Source organism: Siphateles boraxobius, unplaced genomic scaffold, assembly GCF_051911475.1.
Source record: "Siphateles boraxobius isolate OS27281-9 unplaced genomic scaffold, OSU_SipBor_1 56, whole genome shotgun sequence".
Classification (NCBI taxonomy): domain Eukaryota; kingdom Metazoa; phylum Chordata; class Actinopteri; order Cypriniformes; family Leuciscidae; genus Siphateles; species Siphateles boraxobius.
The window spans coordinates 5,423,628-5,441,474 of NW_027509182.1; the positions used below are offsets into that span (position 1 = coordinate 5,423,628).

The window sequence follows — 17,847 nt, forward strand, 5'->3', positions numbered from 1 at the left end:
CAGGTCCTTTCCTTGTGATCTCAAACAGGGCATCAGGTATAAAAGTAGAACTAAGGACATCCCCAGCGAGGAGACACTGGCTGTTGTCAATTCTCTTTTGACAAACAATACAACATACAAAATTGGAGACAGCTTCGTGATTGATGTGGCTAAGGATGGCATTCTAGTCTTCATGAAAGTGTCTAAAATTGTCCAATTCAGGGCTATTTGGTTGATTTTTGGAAAGCTCTCAATACCCCAAAAGTTTGATTATCATAATCACGCCTTCCTTACAAGAGGAGAGAAAGTGGGCTGTCATTCACCCTGGGGAAGAAAAGGACTATCATGCCCTTGACAACTACAAGCATGCTGATGACGTATTTATCACCCTCCATCACAGTGTAAATTGAATTTGAAAGACTGAAAAGATCATCTTCAATGGAGTAAGTAGGACCCATTCTTCCAGCTGTAATATGTGTATGCAAATATAAAAAAACTTTTATTATTATTATTATTTTTTAATACAGACAAGAAACTGGTGTGGAAACCTCTTTGGAGATTCAAATGCATCACACTCAGTTAGTAGAATGGCTTGAACTGAAATTAGTTTATGCATTTGGCCTAGGTGAAAAATTAACACTTACTTTTTGTATAGGCAAAAGTGCTGTGAGATGTGGCCTGCAGTTTTTAGCCTCCCTGATTTTCCACCAGAACTTAAAGAATCATTACAGAGGAAGGATCCATCTTTCAAGAAAAAAGGAAAAATCACATCTGCGATCACTGCTAATTCAAGTGTTGTTTGATAGACTCACAAAGTACACATGGTATACATATTATTTTAAAAAACTCCCTAAAAAGCATAAGCAAAATAGTTAATATTAACTGATATATGCCTTTTTCTTAAGTATCCAAACCACAAGATATACACGGATGTTCTTGGAAGTCTGATCACAAGATTTCCTTTCCTGAAGGATACTAGCCCCTCTGGTCATGTAAGTACAAAGTTACATTTCACAAGCTTAAGTCCACAGGTTTCAAACTCAACCTCAAATCTTGCTTGCCCCTCATTTCATATTTGCAAGATAATTTCATTACATTGTGATTTTGTCACATTTCCACCTCATTAGTGAGCAAGTTAATTTCTGAAACATGGTAATAAACATGGTCTCAGTGCTTTTCTATGGTAGCCCAGACAAAAGGTAATTAAAAATAAATGTATAGATAAATGAAGTAATCGTGAATAATTGGCTTGATAAAACAAATATAATTCATAACTTCATAATCTTGATAATCTTCCTACATTAATTTTGAAAATAATGGGTAATTATGACAATATAAATATATTGATGTGACTTTTTAATTATGGAAAAATGTGATTTAATAATTTTTTTAATAGATTGACAGCAATAAATCTATTAAGTATAACATGTCATTTTAGAATTACATATTTGAGGACCAGAACTGTGGTATAAATGTGTCTGCAGGATATCCTTCTGCATTGTCTGCGTAACAAATTTAAAAAAGAGAGAATTCCTTTAGTGCATTCATCAGCAGTTCAAGAGATGAAGAAGAAATTTGGTGTTAAAAGGAATGCACTGGATCTCTCAGTCTCTGATGGCCTTGTCTCTGAAGAGGAGGTATATACCAGTCATCTAAGCATACATTAAACTTTCATTTTACAATTAAAGGATTAGTTTACCAAAAAAAAAGGAAAATTCTGTTGTTATTTACTCACACTCACATGGTTCCTAATCTTTATGCAACACAAAAGGTACCCAGGAAGCAAAACACCTGTTTTTTAGGAAATCAGACATGGGCTGCTGTAAAAGGTTGTCATATAAAAATGAAATCTATGATGTCTGAGGAACACAATGATGTCTCAGAAATCTATGATGTCTCAGGTTTTGATCCTCAGACGTCATAGATTTCATTTTTATATGACAACCTTTTACAGCAGCCCATGTCTGCTAAACCCCCTTTGCCCCCTGGGTAAGGGTCAGATTTAGGGAATTTACTAGTTGTTCTCAATGAGTGGTGGCATTTTCTACATTCAAAAGCTATGCAAAAGCACCATGTAAAAAATAGTTATAGTAAAGTAAATGTACTCCACACAACTCTTGCATTAAATTCCAAGCCATACAATCTGCAGTATGAGACATACGGCCAAATCAAGATTATTGATTTCCAGTTATTTGTGCTATGTCACTTCTAAATATTTTTCCTTATATGAACCGTCTTTTGCTCATTTCAGCAAACAAAAAGATGCAAGACTGCAAACTTTCCAGTACTCCTGTGTACTGATAATCCGGTTTCCACCCAGTCCCAGGAGGTTTGTCTGTTTTATCTTTCTTCACTAAAATGTCTTAAAATTGCTTGGTTATTGACCAGTAATGCTAGGAGATGACAATAGGAATTTTGTTATTTACTACTTTTTTCAGATTATATTAAACCTGGAAAATATTGGAGAAGATAATTTGAGTTTCCAGGAGCACATTACTGTGATAAATGCTGAAGACAACCCGACTACACCAACATAAAAAATCGAATGAGATGCACTCTTTTTAAAAGAGTCGATTTAATGACAAAATCAACACGAGAGGTCTTCTTTTTTCTTTTTTTTGGTAGCTGCTGCATGAAGTGAAGATGCGGTTTGGGAAGGACCTTCATCTTAATCTAGAGACTGCACTTCAAGTTCTGGCCCCAAACATCTTAAATGTGGCTAGACATGGAAGTCAGAGGGATGTGCTGAACAGTTTACTTCAGCAAATTGACACAAACACTAAAAGTATGTTCTTTTTTTCCTTAACACTACCATTAGTTGCTTGGTTTGTTGAACGGTTACTGTAATAAATCTATTTATACCATGGTTTGTGTGAATATTTGATTTGGATTGGCTAAAAGGTGTGCATTAAAATAATATGATTCACAGGTAGTTCCAGTCAGTTTAATTACAATTAAAGTTTAATGTGCTGCTTTTCAATGACCACACAAAACACTTGCACACAGAGATCGGAGATTAAAGTAATGTGAACTGAGACATTTTGCATTTCAATTTTTTTTTTTACAACCTCAGTTGCATTGCTTCACTGCCATTCATAAATCCTCTCCTGTGGTCTCATGGAGTAGTAAAGTATCCATTGTAAGCATAATGTTATTAGTAAGATGTTGTTATACATTCAAATTGACGGGGTTTCCAAAAACACTGAATGTAATGCAAACTGAGACAACCAGCACAGCTAAAATAGAGTGTGTACCAATAACCTGTTTTGTTTTTTGTTTTTGTGTAAACTGATATTGCAGATCTGGAGAAAAATGCTGCACTGCTAATCTTACCATCTTTATTCAGAGAAAACAGCAAGTTTCTCTTCTGTCTGGACAATGTAAGTTTTGATATGTCAGGTCTTTGTGTTGGTGGGGGTGGGGGACTCTTCAACAAAACTACAACTCTTGTAGAAGAATGTTCTAATAAAGAATGTTTTACTCTTATTGACAGTTGCTTTGTAATATCAGGAGAAATACAAAGATTTTAAAAAGGAGAGTGGGCTGCTCAGTTTCTCACAAAAACATTTGCACAATTTAAATGAAAGACGTGGAGGCAAAAAAACACTGATGCATTTTTTTGGCAACAGGCCTTTAGATCTAGCATTCTGCAGTTTTTCAGTATGCTATCCAAGCTATTTTATTAATGAATATTGAATTGATCTTGAAAAGAAGTTTCTGTGGTCGTGATTGTTTGTGAGTTGTGTGTGCAACCTAGCCAGTGAATTGGCCCTTACCACTGTGGTACAAAATGGTCAGTCACATCCCTAATTGTTTGGAAGAAAGTATGCAAAGACAGTTAAACAGGACTAAGGCTATCATTCTGCATTTTGTTTTTCACCACAGAAAAGTCATGCAAATTTTGGGCAAAATGTGGTTGACTAAATTATCATTTTTGATGGGATTTTAACTTTTGGGACTACAGTATTCTAAGTTATTTCACAAATAATTTGCTTTTCCAACTTGCAGGAATCAGTAAAGCCAACTCCGACTATAGTTTTTCATGAAGCTTCAAACCCCCTCCATGCAAAAAGAGCCAGCATCAATATGGAGGGTGTCAACATTGTGAGCGCAGAAATGGATGTGATGGAGGCAATGGAGTGCCTCTTTGCTGCTTATTTCGTATTCAGTGTGGAATACCCCAAGCACATCACTCACACAATTAATTTTGTTGAGCACTACCTGTTTAAACTCTCCAGCAGCCAAAAAAAACTGTCTCTCCCAGTGCTCAAAATGTATAATCAATTATCATAATACTTTGATATGTCATGAATAGTGCTAATGTAAATTTGTAAATATGAGGCGATTGATGTTATTCTGAAATGCTGATCTGAATTTGAATCTGTTATTACAATTATTTACGAGTGATATTAATGTAAATTTGTAGATTTGAAGTACTTGATGTTCTGAAATGCTGATCTGAATTTTAATCTATGTATTCACATTCTTTATGAGTGATATTAATATGAATTTGTAGAATTTAAGTACTTCTATATCTGTATATTTCCATAGTGAGTTATATTAATATGCATTTGTAGTTTTGAGGGACTTGATGTTGTTCTAACACTGATGGGAATTTAGATGAATCTGTTTATGTGCATTATTTATAAGTGATAGATTAATGTAATTTTGTACATTTTATGGACTTATTTTGTAATAGATGTAGGTGAAACTCAATTTCCATTATTTATAAGATATTTTTTAAATGGTTGATGTTTTAATGTTGATTTGTACATTTAAAGGCTTGAATACTTGAAATTACCGTAGCATTATTTCAGTAATAGTAATTATTTTTGTTAATATAAATAAATTACTTGTTCTATGCACTTTGGGTGTGCCTTTTTTTTATGTGAATTACATTTTTACATTTTAGGGTCTTGATGTTTGTCAATAATATGAAATATTTAATCTGGAAAGGACAAAACAAATGATAATGAATGAACCCCTAAAAGGTTCCATATAGAACCTTTTTCCTGGTTACAAAGAACCCTAAACTTCTGCCTCTGAGATCAGAGAGAAGGTGGGGAGAATGTGTTTTCAGTTAAGATGTTTTTGAAATTATGTTGACGAAATGATAACATCAAAACTCTAAATTATAAAATAAAAAGTTATTACAGAATCATGACATAAAAATCTTTTTTATCATAATTATAATTTTTTAACAAAACAAAAATCATTGACTTCACCTGGGTTTCCCAAAGAACGAAGTGCGAACTGCTGGCTTCGCCATGGTCCCCTGAGCTATCGGCGCAGTTTCCCAAGGATGCCCACCCTTCCACCCCATAGAAGTATTACGGCACTAGGATGCGTTACGTTTTTCAATTAAAATAATTCATAACAATGGATAAATCATTTATAATAAATACTGCAACATTCCATAAAAAAATAACAATTATCCATTTTGATTTCATGGTGACTTTAAATGACAGAACGACAAATGATAAATTATACCTTTAGACTTATAAGCATAACGGCAATAGAGCGATTAAATTTTCTTAAGAATCAATATTGATTTTAATAAATAAATATTTTGGTCTGTTTGTACCACAAATCTATCGTACGACTTCAGAAGGTGACTGATTTTATGGTACTTTTGAAGCTTGAAGATTCATCATTTTGTGTTCCATATAACAAAGAAAGTCATACAGGTTTGGAAAAACATGACGTAATGAATATTAGTCATTGTCCCTCAACTAGTCAATATAATAAAGGATTTGCGGTGTCACCGCATTAGAACATGCATTCCAGATTGAAGGCCTCCCTAAGGTGTATCGAAGGGAAGGGCTGTTATTTTATACACACCTGGACAGACCTGTTCTCTGTGATCACTGATTGGCTCAGCTGGTTTTCAGCCATAGTGTTATTCTTTTATTTCCCAACCCACAGTTTTATACAGAGCATTGTGAGTCGTGCACACACCTGAACTCTACAGGACAATATGCTGACTGTGCTCTTCATCCTGGGGGTGTTGTGTCCCCTAAACTTTGCAGGTAAAAATAATAACTTTTTATAGCTTCACATTACTACTACAAACTACTGTTGCTTAATATTTGTTGCCAGTAAGTATTTAAATACATTTTGTAAGTGTTTATTCAAAGGCTTTGATTATTATTTGCTTTTTAGAAATCCCTATTAAAGTGCTGAGTCCTGAAGCAGACGGGGTGCTGGTGGGCAGATTCCCAAACTCATTTCTACTGAAACTGCCTAACTGCTCTACTTATGGAGACAAGTCTGCTGAACTGCTGTACATAGAACTGCCCAGCAATGAAAACAGTATGCATCACTTTCATCCTGTATTTGGTTCACATGCCATTGTCTAAAGAGTAAGCATAATGACTTGTGTGTCTTGCAGAAAAAGAGTCTTTCACGGTTCCATCTTGTCCTGTCAGTCAGCCGGGGTACCTTCTGAAAGGCCTAAAAAGTGGAACAACTTACAAGTATGTGTGTGTGTGTGTGTTTGTGTGTGTGTGTGTGTGTGTGTGTGTGTGTGTGTGTGTGTGTGTGTGTGTGTGTGTGTGTGTGTGTGTGTGTGTGTGTGTGTGTGTGTGTGTGTGTGTGTGTGTGTGTGTGTGTGTGTGTGTACAGCCTTGGCTCGTATATATCAGCTTTTGCTTTATATCTAATAATGTCAGCAGGCATGTGTGCTTCAATAAATATTTTTTACAGTAAATAGTAAAATTTTATTAAACCTCACAAACTATAAAAATTATTTAATGGTTTAATTTAAAGAAACCTAGTTGCTTCATTAACACTAACATTTTAATGAATACAAAGAGATTAGTTTAATCAATAGAAACTCAAAATATTATGTTATCTGAAAAAACTGAGATTCTAATTATTGGACCAAAAACTTGGTTAGTAACCTGGGGTCCAAATCAGTCGGTCTCTCTCGGCTTACGTCGTGACCGATGAATAGGAATCTCGCTAGATAGGCCAATCTACTTTGAGTGAAACTAAATGAGCTAATGCATATTGGTGTGCAATCATTTGCATCAGCTGTTCAGCCACGCAGCACGGGAATATAATGAGCAGCAGGTACGATTGCACTCCAGCTATTTGCTTCGGAGGCGAGCACTTCGATGCTGTGTTCTCTATAACAGAATGTTTTCAAGACGAGCAAGCTTTCAACGGGACCTCTTCAGGCTGGTGCTGACGATACAGTGCGGCAGTGTGATCGATCTCTCTCTCTCGCTCTCGCTTTTTGTTTTCAACAGTAGAAAAGCACAACCTGGTCGTCAGGGCGAGACGTTAAATCCTCCTTGACCCCCCTCCATACCCTCTTGGGACCTTTCCCTGGTGCTTCGAGCACTCCAGGATGCTCCCTTTGAGCCTTTGCAATCAGCAGATATAAAGCTTCTCTCCATGAAGTCGTTGCTACTGGTTGCACTGGCCTCTGTCAAGAGGGTAGGGGACCTGCAGACATTTTCGGTCGACAAATCGCACCTTGAGTTCAGGCTATGTGCCCAAGGTTCCTATAACTCCCTTCAGGGACCAGGTAGCGAACCTGGAAGCGCTGCCCCTGGAGGAGGCAGAACCAGCCCTGGCTTTACTCTGTCCCGTTCTCGCTCTGCGTCTGTACGTGGACAGAACTCAAAGTCTCAGGACCTGAGACCAGCTCTTTGTCTGTTACGGAGGCCAGCGCAAGGGAAAGACTGGCTTACCAAGCACAAGGCGTGCCCTGCCCTGCCCACTCAGGTTGCATGCTTATTCCACGAGAGGTGTTGCATCCTCCTGGGCGCTGGCACGTGGCTCCTCACTAACAAATATCTGAAGAGCTGCGGGCTGGGCGACACCAAACACGTTATAAATATTATAGGCTACATGTAGAGTCGGTCTCCTCCCGTGTTCTCACCTTAAACGAGTAGAAGCACTGATAGGCCCGGCTGTGCAACCTTATTGCTGAGAAACCTGTTGAGTCCTCCAACACCCTCGGCCCAGACATGGTGGAGCGTCCGGTGCCAGGCCTTTATCCGCTGAATCCTTGAGAACCGGGACTAGGCTGGGTCCCATATGTGTGACCCTGCGGGGATCCCATATGTGTAGTTCTTCCACGACTGCTCCTAAACGAAAGCCCGTGTCTTTCCCTTGGGCTATGTCACCCAGTATTTCATATGCAGTACAACCTTACGGGTTAGTCCATATGTATATGATACGCGGAAAGCGACTAAAAATTCGGTATTATGTAGGCCAGACAAGTCATTTGGTGAGGTCAATTTTTAATGAAAGACTACGCGCCTGCGCACATATATATTCAAACACGCATACCTATAGACTAAACACGTAATATGCATGTGCACTACATCACCGTTTTCACAGATTCACGTTTTTGAAGTTTACAAGGAGATAGCATGATACATTTTTCAAAACTTGCACCTTGGAACCTATTTAAAAAATTGTGTTCTTGACTCACCAAACACTGTTGTCGTGCAAATGAACGGCCAGAACACATTAAAAGTTTTCTGTTTTCAGTTAAAACGGTGTTGTGAAAGCGGCCTCTAAATTAATAACTAATGATCTTTGCAACGGAAGTGAATCAATCAAAAATTAACTTTAGCTGGACAATAACTGTATTCTAGAGCTGCTGTAAAGCCAAAACAATCTCTGTTACTTTAATTTCCTATTATCACTGTAAAGCTGCTTTGAACCAATCTATATTGTTAAAAGTGCTATATAAATGAAGATGACTTGAACAACATCAGTGAATCTAAGTTGATTGTTTTGACAAAAGAAAAATTTGTGAAACCATGATTTTATTTTTTTAACAGTTGAATGAAAACCATTGTATCCAATTAGAGTTCCCCACTAGTGTCTAGGGTCTATTTCTCTCTCTCTCTCTCTCTCTCTCTCTCTCTCTCTCTCTCTCTCTCTCTCTCTCTCTCTCTCTTTGTACACTTATGGGGACAATATGTCCTCACAAATATGGCAATATCTGAAATTCTTGTCCTTGAGGGGACATTTTTTGGTCCCCAAGAGGGAAGCAGCTTAGATGCAGAACTTCAGAAAGTTTTCTGTGATGGGTAGGATTATGAGTAGGGTTAGCATAAAGGGATATAATATACAGTTTGTAAAGTATACAAATCATTATGCCTTGGAATTTCCCCATAAAAAATGAAAACCCAACGTGTGTCTGTGTATGACCATCAGTCAGCAAATCAAATCTCATTATAAATGTCTTTATCTTTCAGCATGACATACAAAATTGAAAATGATACCAGCACAGTCTTGACTGATACGACTACCACCGGTAGGCCTAATAGACTTTCTGTGATTTTAAATAAGCTGCTTGTAATAAATTATACACATACCAATTTTACCATGATGTATCTTTTATCATATCAAAAAAATGTAAAGAATGAATCTCCAGCTTGTATTGTGAGATGACTATGTAATCAGGTCTGTTTGTTTTTCTTGTCTTTTTTCCAGTCATTGATTATCAACAGATAAACAGTGATCTTCCCGCGCGCAGTGGAGCCATGGTGGTCATCACCGTCATCCTGTCTTTGGCTATGGTGGCCCTCGTGGCTGGACTTATTATTAGTGTGTTGTTTTCAGGCTGAGCTCAATGTGATTCAATTCAATAACACTTCATTAAATCTATTTAACTTCAAAAATAATTCGAACGCATTTTAGATTCCTTTAGAAAATTTCAATCTATATTAAGCAACAATTAACCTATTGTGTTGGATGTAAAAGGGTATTACACAAATGTACTATATATTTATCAATAATTTCAAACTGAATGGTGTATTGCTTTTCAAATAAATGTTGTTCCTTAAATACATGGTTTTATGTTTGTAGGCTTTTTTTTGTTTGTTTTTTGTTTGTTTTTAGCCATAAATGAGTTTCTTTACCAACTGAAAGGTTGAACCCTTTTCTCAAGAGAGGTGTATTCTTCAAAAATATTAGGTTAGGGCAAGGTGCCACGTTTTATAGGTATGTTTCTAGTTTTATAGCTCATTTATCACCTATGTTGTGGAATATTTTTATGGTTTTATTTTAGATAGGCCTATAGCAGGGTTTTTCCTGCATAGACAATTATGAGGCGACCGCCTCCGTCAAATTTCGGGCCGCCTCCGCCTCTCAAAACTCAAGTCAGGGAATCACATGAATAGATACCTCTTTTCCGCTGCGGGTTCACGGCCTGTGTCCATTATCAAACCGTTCTGCGCATTTCGACGGCATCAGAAAAAGCATTTAAACTTGCTGGTCTCGAACGGAGCAAGGTAAATTTCTGTGAAACCGCACGAGCCGCTGCCCCTCCCCCTTTTCAACATCTCCTGTCAGTCATCACAACCACCACAGACGCACGCAAGTCAAGAAGCACCTTCCTTCCGCAGCATCGAGTGCCTTCACTTGTCACAGCCAGGTACCGATAGTGTTTTTCTTAAGCTTTGGCTTTGTTGTGAAATTAAAACACTTAGTTACTTGAAATATATCTATAGAGCCAGCCTGACTTATGCAATAGTCCAACATTTTTCTGGCGTTTTTATAAAATAAGCTATCACAAGTAACGTAGCAGGCACGTAATTTACTACTGTTTTGTAATTTCATGTCTTACTAATTTACGTTGCATAGTAGGCTAGTTTTTTTTTTTGCGCTTTATTTACATTCAAGTGATATACAGGGCTTGTCAGATGTTACCAGCTCAGTAACATGACAGGAAAGGAAAGTTAGTTTTTCTGAGGTGAGGAAAATTTATTTCGAAATAAGTTACGAAAATAACGTTAGAATAATGACACTGACATAGCCTGACAACATCTCACCTGACAGCAGATACTGAATCAGGTACAAAGTGTTTTTTCCCAGGCACTGACTCAGAGTGATGGGGAGTCACGTTAGCCTCTGAACTGTAAATAAAATCAAATTATTTGATAATTAAAATACCTAAAAAAAAACATACTTGTAAAAAGTGTTTTTTTTTCAGCCAGTTAAAGGCGCGGTACACTTTCATGCGTACACATGATCTGGATTTTTTTTACCACCTTTTTGAGCCAGAAAACGTTCCATAATGACGTGCGGAGTGCACCAGATTAATGCATTTATCTTTAAAATGTGCAAAATTTTCTCCCGGTGGGGCATGCCCCCGGACCCCCCTAGTGTTACGATTTTGCAACCTCCGCCTCATTTTGAGCCAGGAAAAACCCTGCCTATAGTATTTCAAATAATGGTATTCCACTCAAAATAATCAGTGTCAATACAGCGTGCATGTTGTCACAAAATGTGAACTAGTGTTAAACTTTAAGAACTGTAGGTAATCTCTTCCTGGTCAACAAACCCAGTGCGGAAATGTTTAACCGTTTTTTTTTTGTCAAAATGTATGCTCTTAAAAGACGAACTGATTTGACCCCAGTGATCAATAAAAACTTGTTGAACACTCTTGTTTCCTAATAAGCTTAATGATTCCCACCTGTTATAATGAACGATGTGGCCACAGTTGGAGTCTTAATTGATACAACGACACATTTATTTGAATAAAAAAAGATACTAGGCTTTATTTACACACGTTTTTCTGGCTATTCTAAAATAGTCGACAAAATGTATTTACAGCTTCAATCCAAAAGCAGAATTCTCGACCTTCATTTAACCAGCGGCTTACATGACTGGGACATGAACGAAGAAATAAAGTTAACGACGACGACTGATCAGTTTTACCACGGTAATATAATTTCAGTGAGTAATTCACTCGAGTCTGAGAAACAGGGCCGTTTGTTGAGCTATCACTGAAGTGTCGTGGTTTGGCAGATGACAAGCGGACTGACCAGTATCTGGCACAGTGGCACTACGCCAGAATCTCCAGACGATCATTACCAGTAACACCAGTAGCAGCTCACAGGAGTTTCCAGCTCCCGCTCAGCGCTAGAGGTGTGTATTCATCCGTCACATCACCAATGATTACTACTAGCCTAATATAATCTCCTACTACACCATTTATAGGAATAAAACACCAGTCTCCCAGTCTATGAGAGGGTTTTCACAGAGGTTTATTTATTTAAAATGACATTTCAAGTTAATCTCGGCTATTTAAATTTAAAATTTAATTTTGTATAAAATGTATTTACGTTTATTTTAACTTTTAAGTCTTATTTTATTTCATATTTATTTCAAGTGTCTGTATTTTTTTTAATGTCATTTCAAGTTTATTTTATTAAATTTATTTTTATAATATTTAATTTCATGTTGTGGTGTTTAAAATGTAATTTCAAGTTTCATTAATTTATTTTAAATCTTTATTTTATTTATTTTAAGTTTATGTATTTATTCAAAATGTTATTTTCCAAATACAACATTTATTCAAATATTATCTGGAAAATAGCCTTCTTGCTTTGACAGTTGGCAGTTTTTCCTCCCCTCCCAATAGCAAGATATTATTCAGGTAGGATTACTGCTAAATAGTACACAGCATCCATTAAGACTCCAAGGCCTGGCCAGTTGCATAAACCGCTTGGACTAGTCTTACAAGGAAGTTAGTCATCAATTTTTTTTTCTTTAAAACTGTTCATAACTTTAAGTCAGTTACATTTAAAACGTACATGGGTCTAATTTAATACCGAAAAGTATACTAACCATCCCTTGACTAACTGCTGGGTCATCCTAGATCTTAAGACACTGTCTTAACATAATGGCTAAATTTATGCAACTGGCCCCATGTTTCACAGACAGGGCTTAAACTAAACCAGGATTGGATCTTAGTTCAATTAAGGCTTTTAATAGCTTTTTTAAAATGTGCCATAGAAAAAGACATTGGTGTGCATCTTGAGACAAAACAATGGCACTGACATATTTTAAGAAATGTCAGTGCGGGTTGCTTTAAATTACAGGGGTACGAATTCCAGATTATCCTGTAGAATAGTGTTTGATTCTCTGAAAAATCTCTGAAAAAAATCTCTGAGATTGGTTCCAAATTATGAAAGACATTCTGATTGGAATCGTGTGTACATTTCTTCTTTTTTTCCCCCAACTCTTCAACTTTCTTCAAAAGTCTTGTCACTGTGCACTTCAAACATAAATGTTTCTGTCTTTTAAAGAGCCTGAAATACAACCTAATCTGTGGTTGATGGTGAATCCCAGTTTAGCCTGCCCCATAAAATACCCTAGTAATTACCCAAAAGCACCAACACCCCCAAAACTAACAGCGCTGTCAACGACGCCAAGAACCACCACAGCTCAGGAGAAAGGTGTGCGTCGAGTGATCCTGCCTGATGAGACCTGCCTGAATGAGTCAATACACGACACCTCCCTCTCCAGCGAGTATCAGGTAGGAGTAAAACAGCATTGCATGCTTTGTTTGCTATACGTTGATATTCTTTCATGCAAACCGGACCGTTTCCACCTTGTCCCAGTTGACCGATGAAGATGACGCTTCCTCTGTAGACGTGCCTGTTTGTCGTAAGGTGAAGGGTGCTCGGAAGGGGAGGACTCCTAAAGCGCCGCCTCGCAAACTGGGTCTGACTCAGAACAGAAGGCTTCAGAGAGCCCTGCAGGACAGCCTGAACCTGAAGAGTGGTGGATGGCCTCGGCCTCCTGTGAACTACTGCATCCTCATCGCCATGGCTCTCAGCAGCAGCCGACACGGCAGTCTCAACGTTCAGCAGATCTATAACTTCACCAGGTGCTAATGCCTTTTAATACAAGTATAGGGTCAAGGATTTGAACCAACTCCAAAAGTATATAGATGATATATAACATGTATATCGGGGTTGGTTTTATCGGCCAGCAAATCCGTATCAGACGATATTTTTTTTTAATATTATCTTTATCAGCCCGATAAGAAAATTAGGCTGATATCTTAAAGTCGAGATTATTTCCTTCAGCCGAGCCGTTCAGATGCGCACTGTTCGCCATGATGGTTTATCAAGCGCTTGAAATATGATTGGAAAAGAAAATTACAGTTAAGTGCAACATGTGTAGTAGAAATAGTATAAATTATAAGAAACTGTATTGTTCCATGTGTGTACATTTGAAGTGGATAAAAAAAAAAAGTTAATCAAAGTTGTCCTAAGACAATTCATATATAACTTTGATGAAAGTTTTTGATCCACTTAAAATGTTGATGCAGACAGATTTTCCCCCTTTAATTTACTTTTTCCAGTGATTCTCATCCCATTTTCTTTTACTGTCTTTCTAGAGAGCACTTCCCCTTTTTCATTACAGCTCCGGACGGGTGGAAAAACACAATCCGACATAATCTGTGTTTCAGCAACAGTTTTAAAAAGACCCCACAGCAGGTGTCTGGAGATGGCAAGAGGAAGTCGTGTCTGTGGCACCTCACGCTGGACGGCCGGCAGAGACTGAGAGATGAGATCCACACACTTACAGGAGATTCCTTCAGAATGCTGAAGAGGAGCATGAACTATCCAGGTGAGGATCGAGTGCTGGAATATTCTGTTGATCTGATTCACTCTTAATGTTGTCTGTATCACAGATATGATTCAAGCGTTGTTAGAGCTGTGATCCTACTTTGACCCCTGACAAATGAGATCATCAGGCGGACGGCAAGACCTGCTAGGATTTATTCTTCTTAATGAACTTGTGAATGTCATCAGCTTTTCTTTCTTTAATTTTATTTATGTAATTGTTTTCTTTTTGTGTGCCCGTTTCCTTTTTTCCTCAAATTACTCATTGTGCCTTATTAAATAAACACATGCATGTTATGTTGTTTCTTTATGTCCTTAACGGAACGAAAAAGGAATTACTTAACATGAAAAGAACTACTGTTTAAAAGAATAGAATCTGTTTAAAAGAATCACAGGCCTTTTCCACATAAAAGAAAACCCCTACTAACACCTCTTTATTCACTATTGCCTTTCTAATTTCAGATTATAAACATATTTAAACTTAAAGTGAAGTAATGACATTAACCTTTTCAAAAAGAAATGGTTGTTAATTCTAGTAGCATTTCAGAATACTATTATACATTTCTGATCAGAATGCAGCATTGAGCATATCTATTTCTATGTTTGCTACTTGGATTTATTATGTTTATCAGTGATAATGTATGTTTGTTGTTTTAAGAGATTTAATATGGGTTAAAAAACGTTTTTATACACCCCAACCACAAGAGGACGATGCTGCATATTTGACAACACAAAACATCACTGTGTTTGGGAAACCATCATGCACTCCTAATGTATTGAATCGAAAAGTGCCATCTGGATGCATTGGACATATATTTTACAATCTATGAACTGAAGCAGGTGTTATAAGGGGTGAAGCATACATCTCCAGAAAAAGACGAATACGGTATGAAAGGATAAAACATTGTTCAGATGTATCTCTGAACATTAGTTTTTTAATAAGATTTGGGAGTTGGGAAAACTCCCTACTTCTTGGAAACATGGTGTGATTAATTAATTCCACTTGCAAAGCCTGGAAAGGACCACTCAAAGGCATCAAATTATAGACCAATAGTTTTGACATCTAATTTATGCAAAGTGATGGAAAGAATGATAACCAGATTAAACAATGTAATAGAAAGGAAAAACCTATTATGCTCATATCAGAGTGGCTTAGAAAAGCCAGCCGCCACCTCGAAATGAGCGGTCAAACTAGCCGCCCCTATATTTCCCTGTGCGCGTATACACTAGCTACTACGGTAAAACCGTCAGACCGTCATCTGGATTGAAAACAATTGATCTTCCGGCGAAGGCTATTTGACATTAATTTATTCTTTCTTTCTTTCTTTCTGTATATAGTTATCTATCTGTCTATTTATAATTATCCATCCATCCATCCACCCATCCAAAAATAATAATATACTGTTGGTGTCTATACATTCAGAAAATCACAAAAAAAAAAAATCCTAGTTTACACTGCCCAATTTCACCTCAGATGGAGAGTACACCTTCTCACCGTGTCACCTGCACAGTTTCAGGAAATTCTGATGTTGTATTACAAAATAAGAGCCCTCCAAAATTCATAAATAAGCTGTTGTGTCTTCATTTAGAAAATCATTTTAAACAAAATCCTAGTTTACACTGCCCAATTTCACCTCAGATGGACAGTACACCTTCTCACTGTGTCACCTGCACAGTTTCAGGACATTCTGATGTTGTATTGCAAAATAAGAGCCCTCCAAAATTCATAAATAAGCTGTTGTGTCTACATTTAGAAAATCATTTTAAACAAAATTCCTAGTTTACACTGCCCAATTTCACCTCAGATGGAGAGTACACCTTCTCACTGTGTCACCTGCACAGTTTCAGGACATTCTGATGTTGTATTACAAAATAAGAGCCCTCCAAAATTCATAAATACGCTGTTTTGGCTTTACATTCAGAAAATCATTAAAAAAAATCCTAGTTTACACTGCCCAATTTCACCTCAGATGGAGAGTACACCTTCTCACCGTGTCACCTGCACAGTTTCAGGAAATTCTGATGTTGTATTACAAAATAAGAGCCCTCCAAAATTCATAAATACGCTGTTTTGGCTTTACATTCAGAAAACCATTAAAAAAAAAATCCTAGTTTACACTGCCCAATTTCACCTCAGACGGAGAGTACACCTTCTAACTGTGTCACCTGCACAGTTTCAGGACATTCTGATGTTGTATTACAAAATAAGAGCCCTCCAAATTTCATAAATAAGCTGTTGTGTCTATACATTTAGAAAATCATTTAAAACAAAATCCTAGTTTACACTGCCCAATTTCACCTCAGATGGAGAGTACACCTTCTCACCGTGTCACCTGCACAGTTTCAGGAAATTCTGATGTTGTATTACAAAATAAGAGCCCTCCAAAATTCATAAATACGCTGTTTTGGCTTTACATTCAGAAAACCATTAAAAAAAAAATCCTAGTTTACACTGCCCAATTTCACCTCAGACGGAGAGTACACCTTCTAACTGTGTCACCTGCACAGTTTCAGGACATTCTGATGTTGTATTACAAAATAAGAGCCCTCCAAATTTCATAAATAAGCTGTTGTGTCTATACATTTAGAAAATCATTTAAAACAAAATCCTAGTTTACACTGCCCAATTTCACCTCAGATGGAGAGTACACCTTCTCACTGTGTCACCTGCACAGTTTCAGGACATTAAGGGGGCACTAAGAATAGGAAGTGGGGCTTTTAGAACATCGTCTGTCTCAGCGATGCAGGTGCAAATTGCGGAGTTGCCATTAGACCTTCGGAGACTTAAGTTAAAGATGGCATACTGGTGTTCTAAGGGGGCATTCAAAAAATGTTGGGAACATGAATATTATAGTAGTTTTGGATGGAATGCTGAAACAGATTCCAAGAAGTTAGGAATTAATAACATAAAAATAAGCTCAACAGTAGTAATACATATAATACAAGACAGGATATTTTGTGTGAAATTTTGCAGAATTTATATAGAATTAATCAAACAGGAGTATAGAATATTTATGAATTCCTGCCCATGTAGGGTTAAAGGGGAATGAGGTGGTTGATATAGAAATTCCATTAAGTAAAACAGAAGTCAAATGTATTATTAAAACAGTAGTTGGAAATATGTAGCAAGAAGAATAGAATAAAGAGTCAAAAGGTAGACACATATTCAGCACTCAACCTGAAGTGGAGATTGATAGAAGGGTATATATGGAAACTGAAGAGATGATGTTATGACCAGGCTCTGTATAACCTTCATTATTCACTGCATATTATTGGAAAGTGTGAGACAGACTGCTGCATTTATTGTGGAAAATCAGAAACAGAAACATGTTATTTTGCACTGTGAGGCATTTAAAAGAGAAAGAAATCAGCATGTTGAAAAATTAAGAGATTTGGAAATCAATTAATACATGTTAGAATATATTTCTGAATGCACAGAAACAGTTAAGGGTGTACGGTATTCTTTTAAAATATT

The 17,847-nt window shown here is 37.0% G+C and overlaps 2 protein-coding genes across 2 annotated transcripts; both read left to right on the plus strand.

Annotated features, from left to right (window-relative positions):
- The first annotated feature begins 5,899 nt into the window (after positions 1–5,899).
- upk2 (uroplakin 2) lies at positions 5,900–11,392 on the plus strand. The gene is made up of 5 exons (XM_077206519.1): positions 5,900–6,008; positions 6,142–6,291; positions 6,371–6,455; positions 9,204–9,262; positions 9,442–11,392. The coding sequence occupies exons 1-5, from the start codon at positions 5,957–5,959 to the stop codon at positions 9,573–9,575; spliced, it is 480 nt and encodes a 159-aa protein (XP_077062634.1). The 5' UTR covers positions 5,900–5,956; the 3' UTR covers positions 9,576–11,392.
- A 51-nt stretch (positions 11,393–11,443) lies between these two features.
- On the plus strand, positions 11,444–14,669 carry foxr1 (forkhead box R1). Its single transcript, XM_077206518.1, has 6 exons — positions 11,444–11,674; positions 11,761–11,880; positions 13,044–13,273; positions 13,359–13,627; positions 14,144–14,376; positions 14,441–14,669. Exons 1-6 carry the CDS (start codon positions 11,554–11,556, stop codon positions 14,467–14,469), a joined length of 1,002 nt encoding a protein of 333 aa, XP_077062633.1. The 5' UTR covers positions 11,444–11,553; the 3' UTR covers positions 14,470–14,669.
- Positions 14,670–17,847: the final 3,178 nt, after the last annotated feature.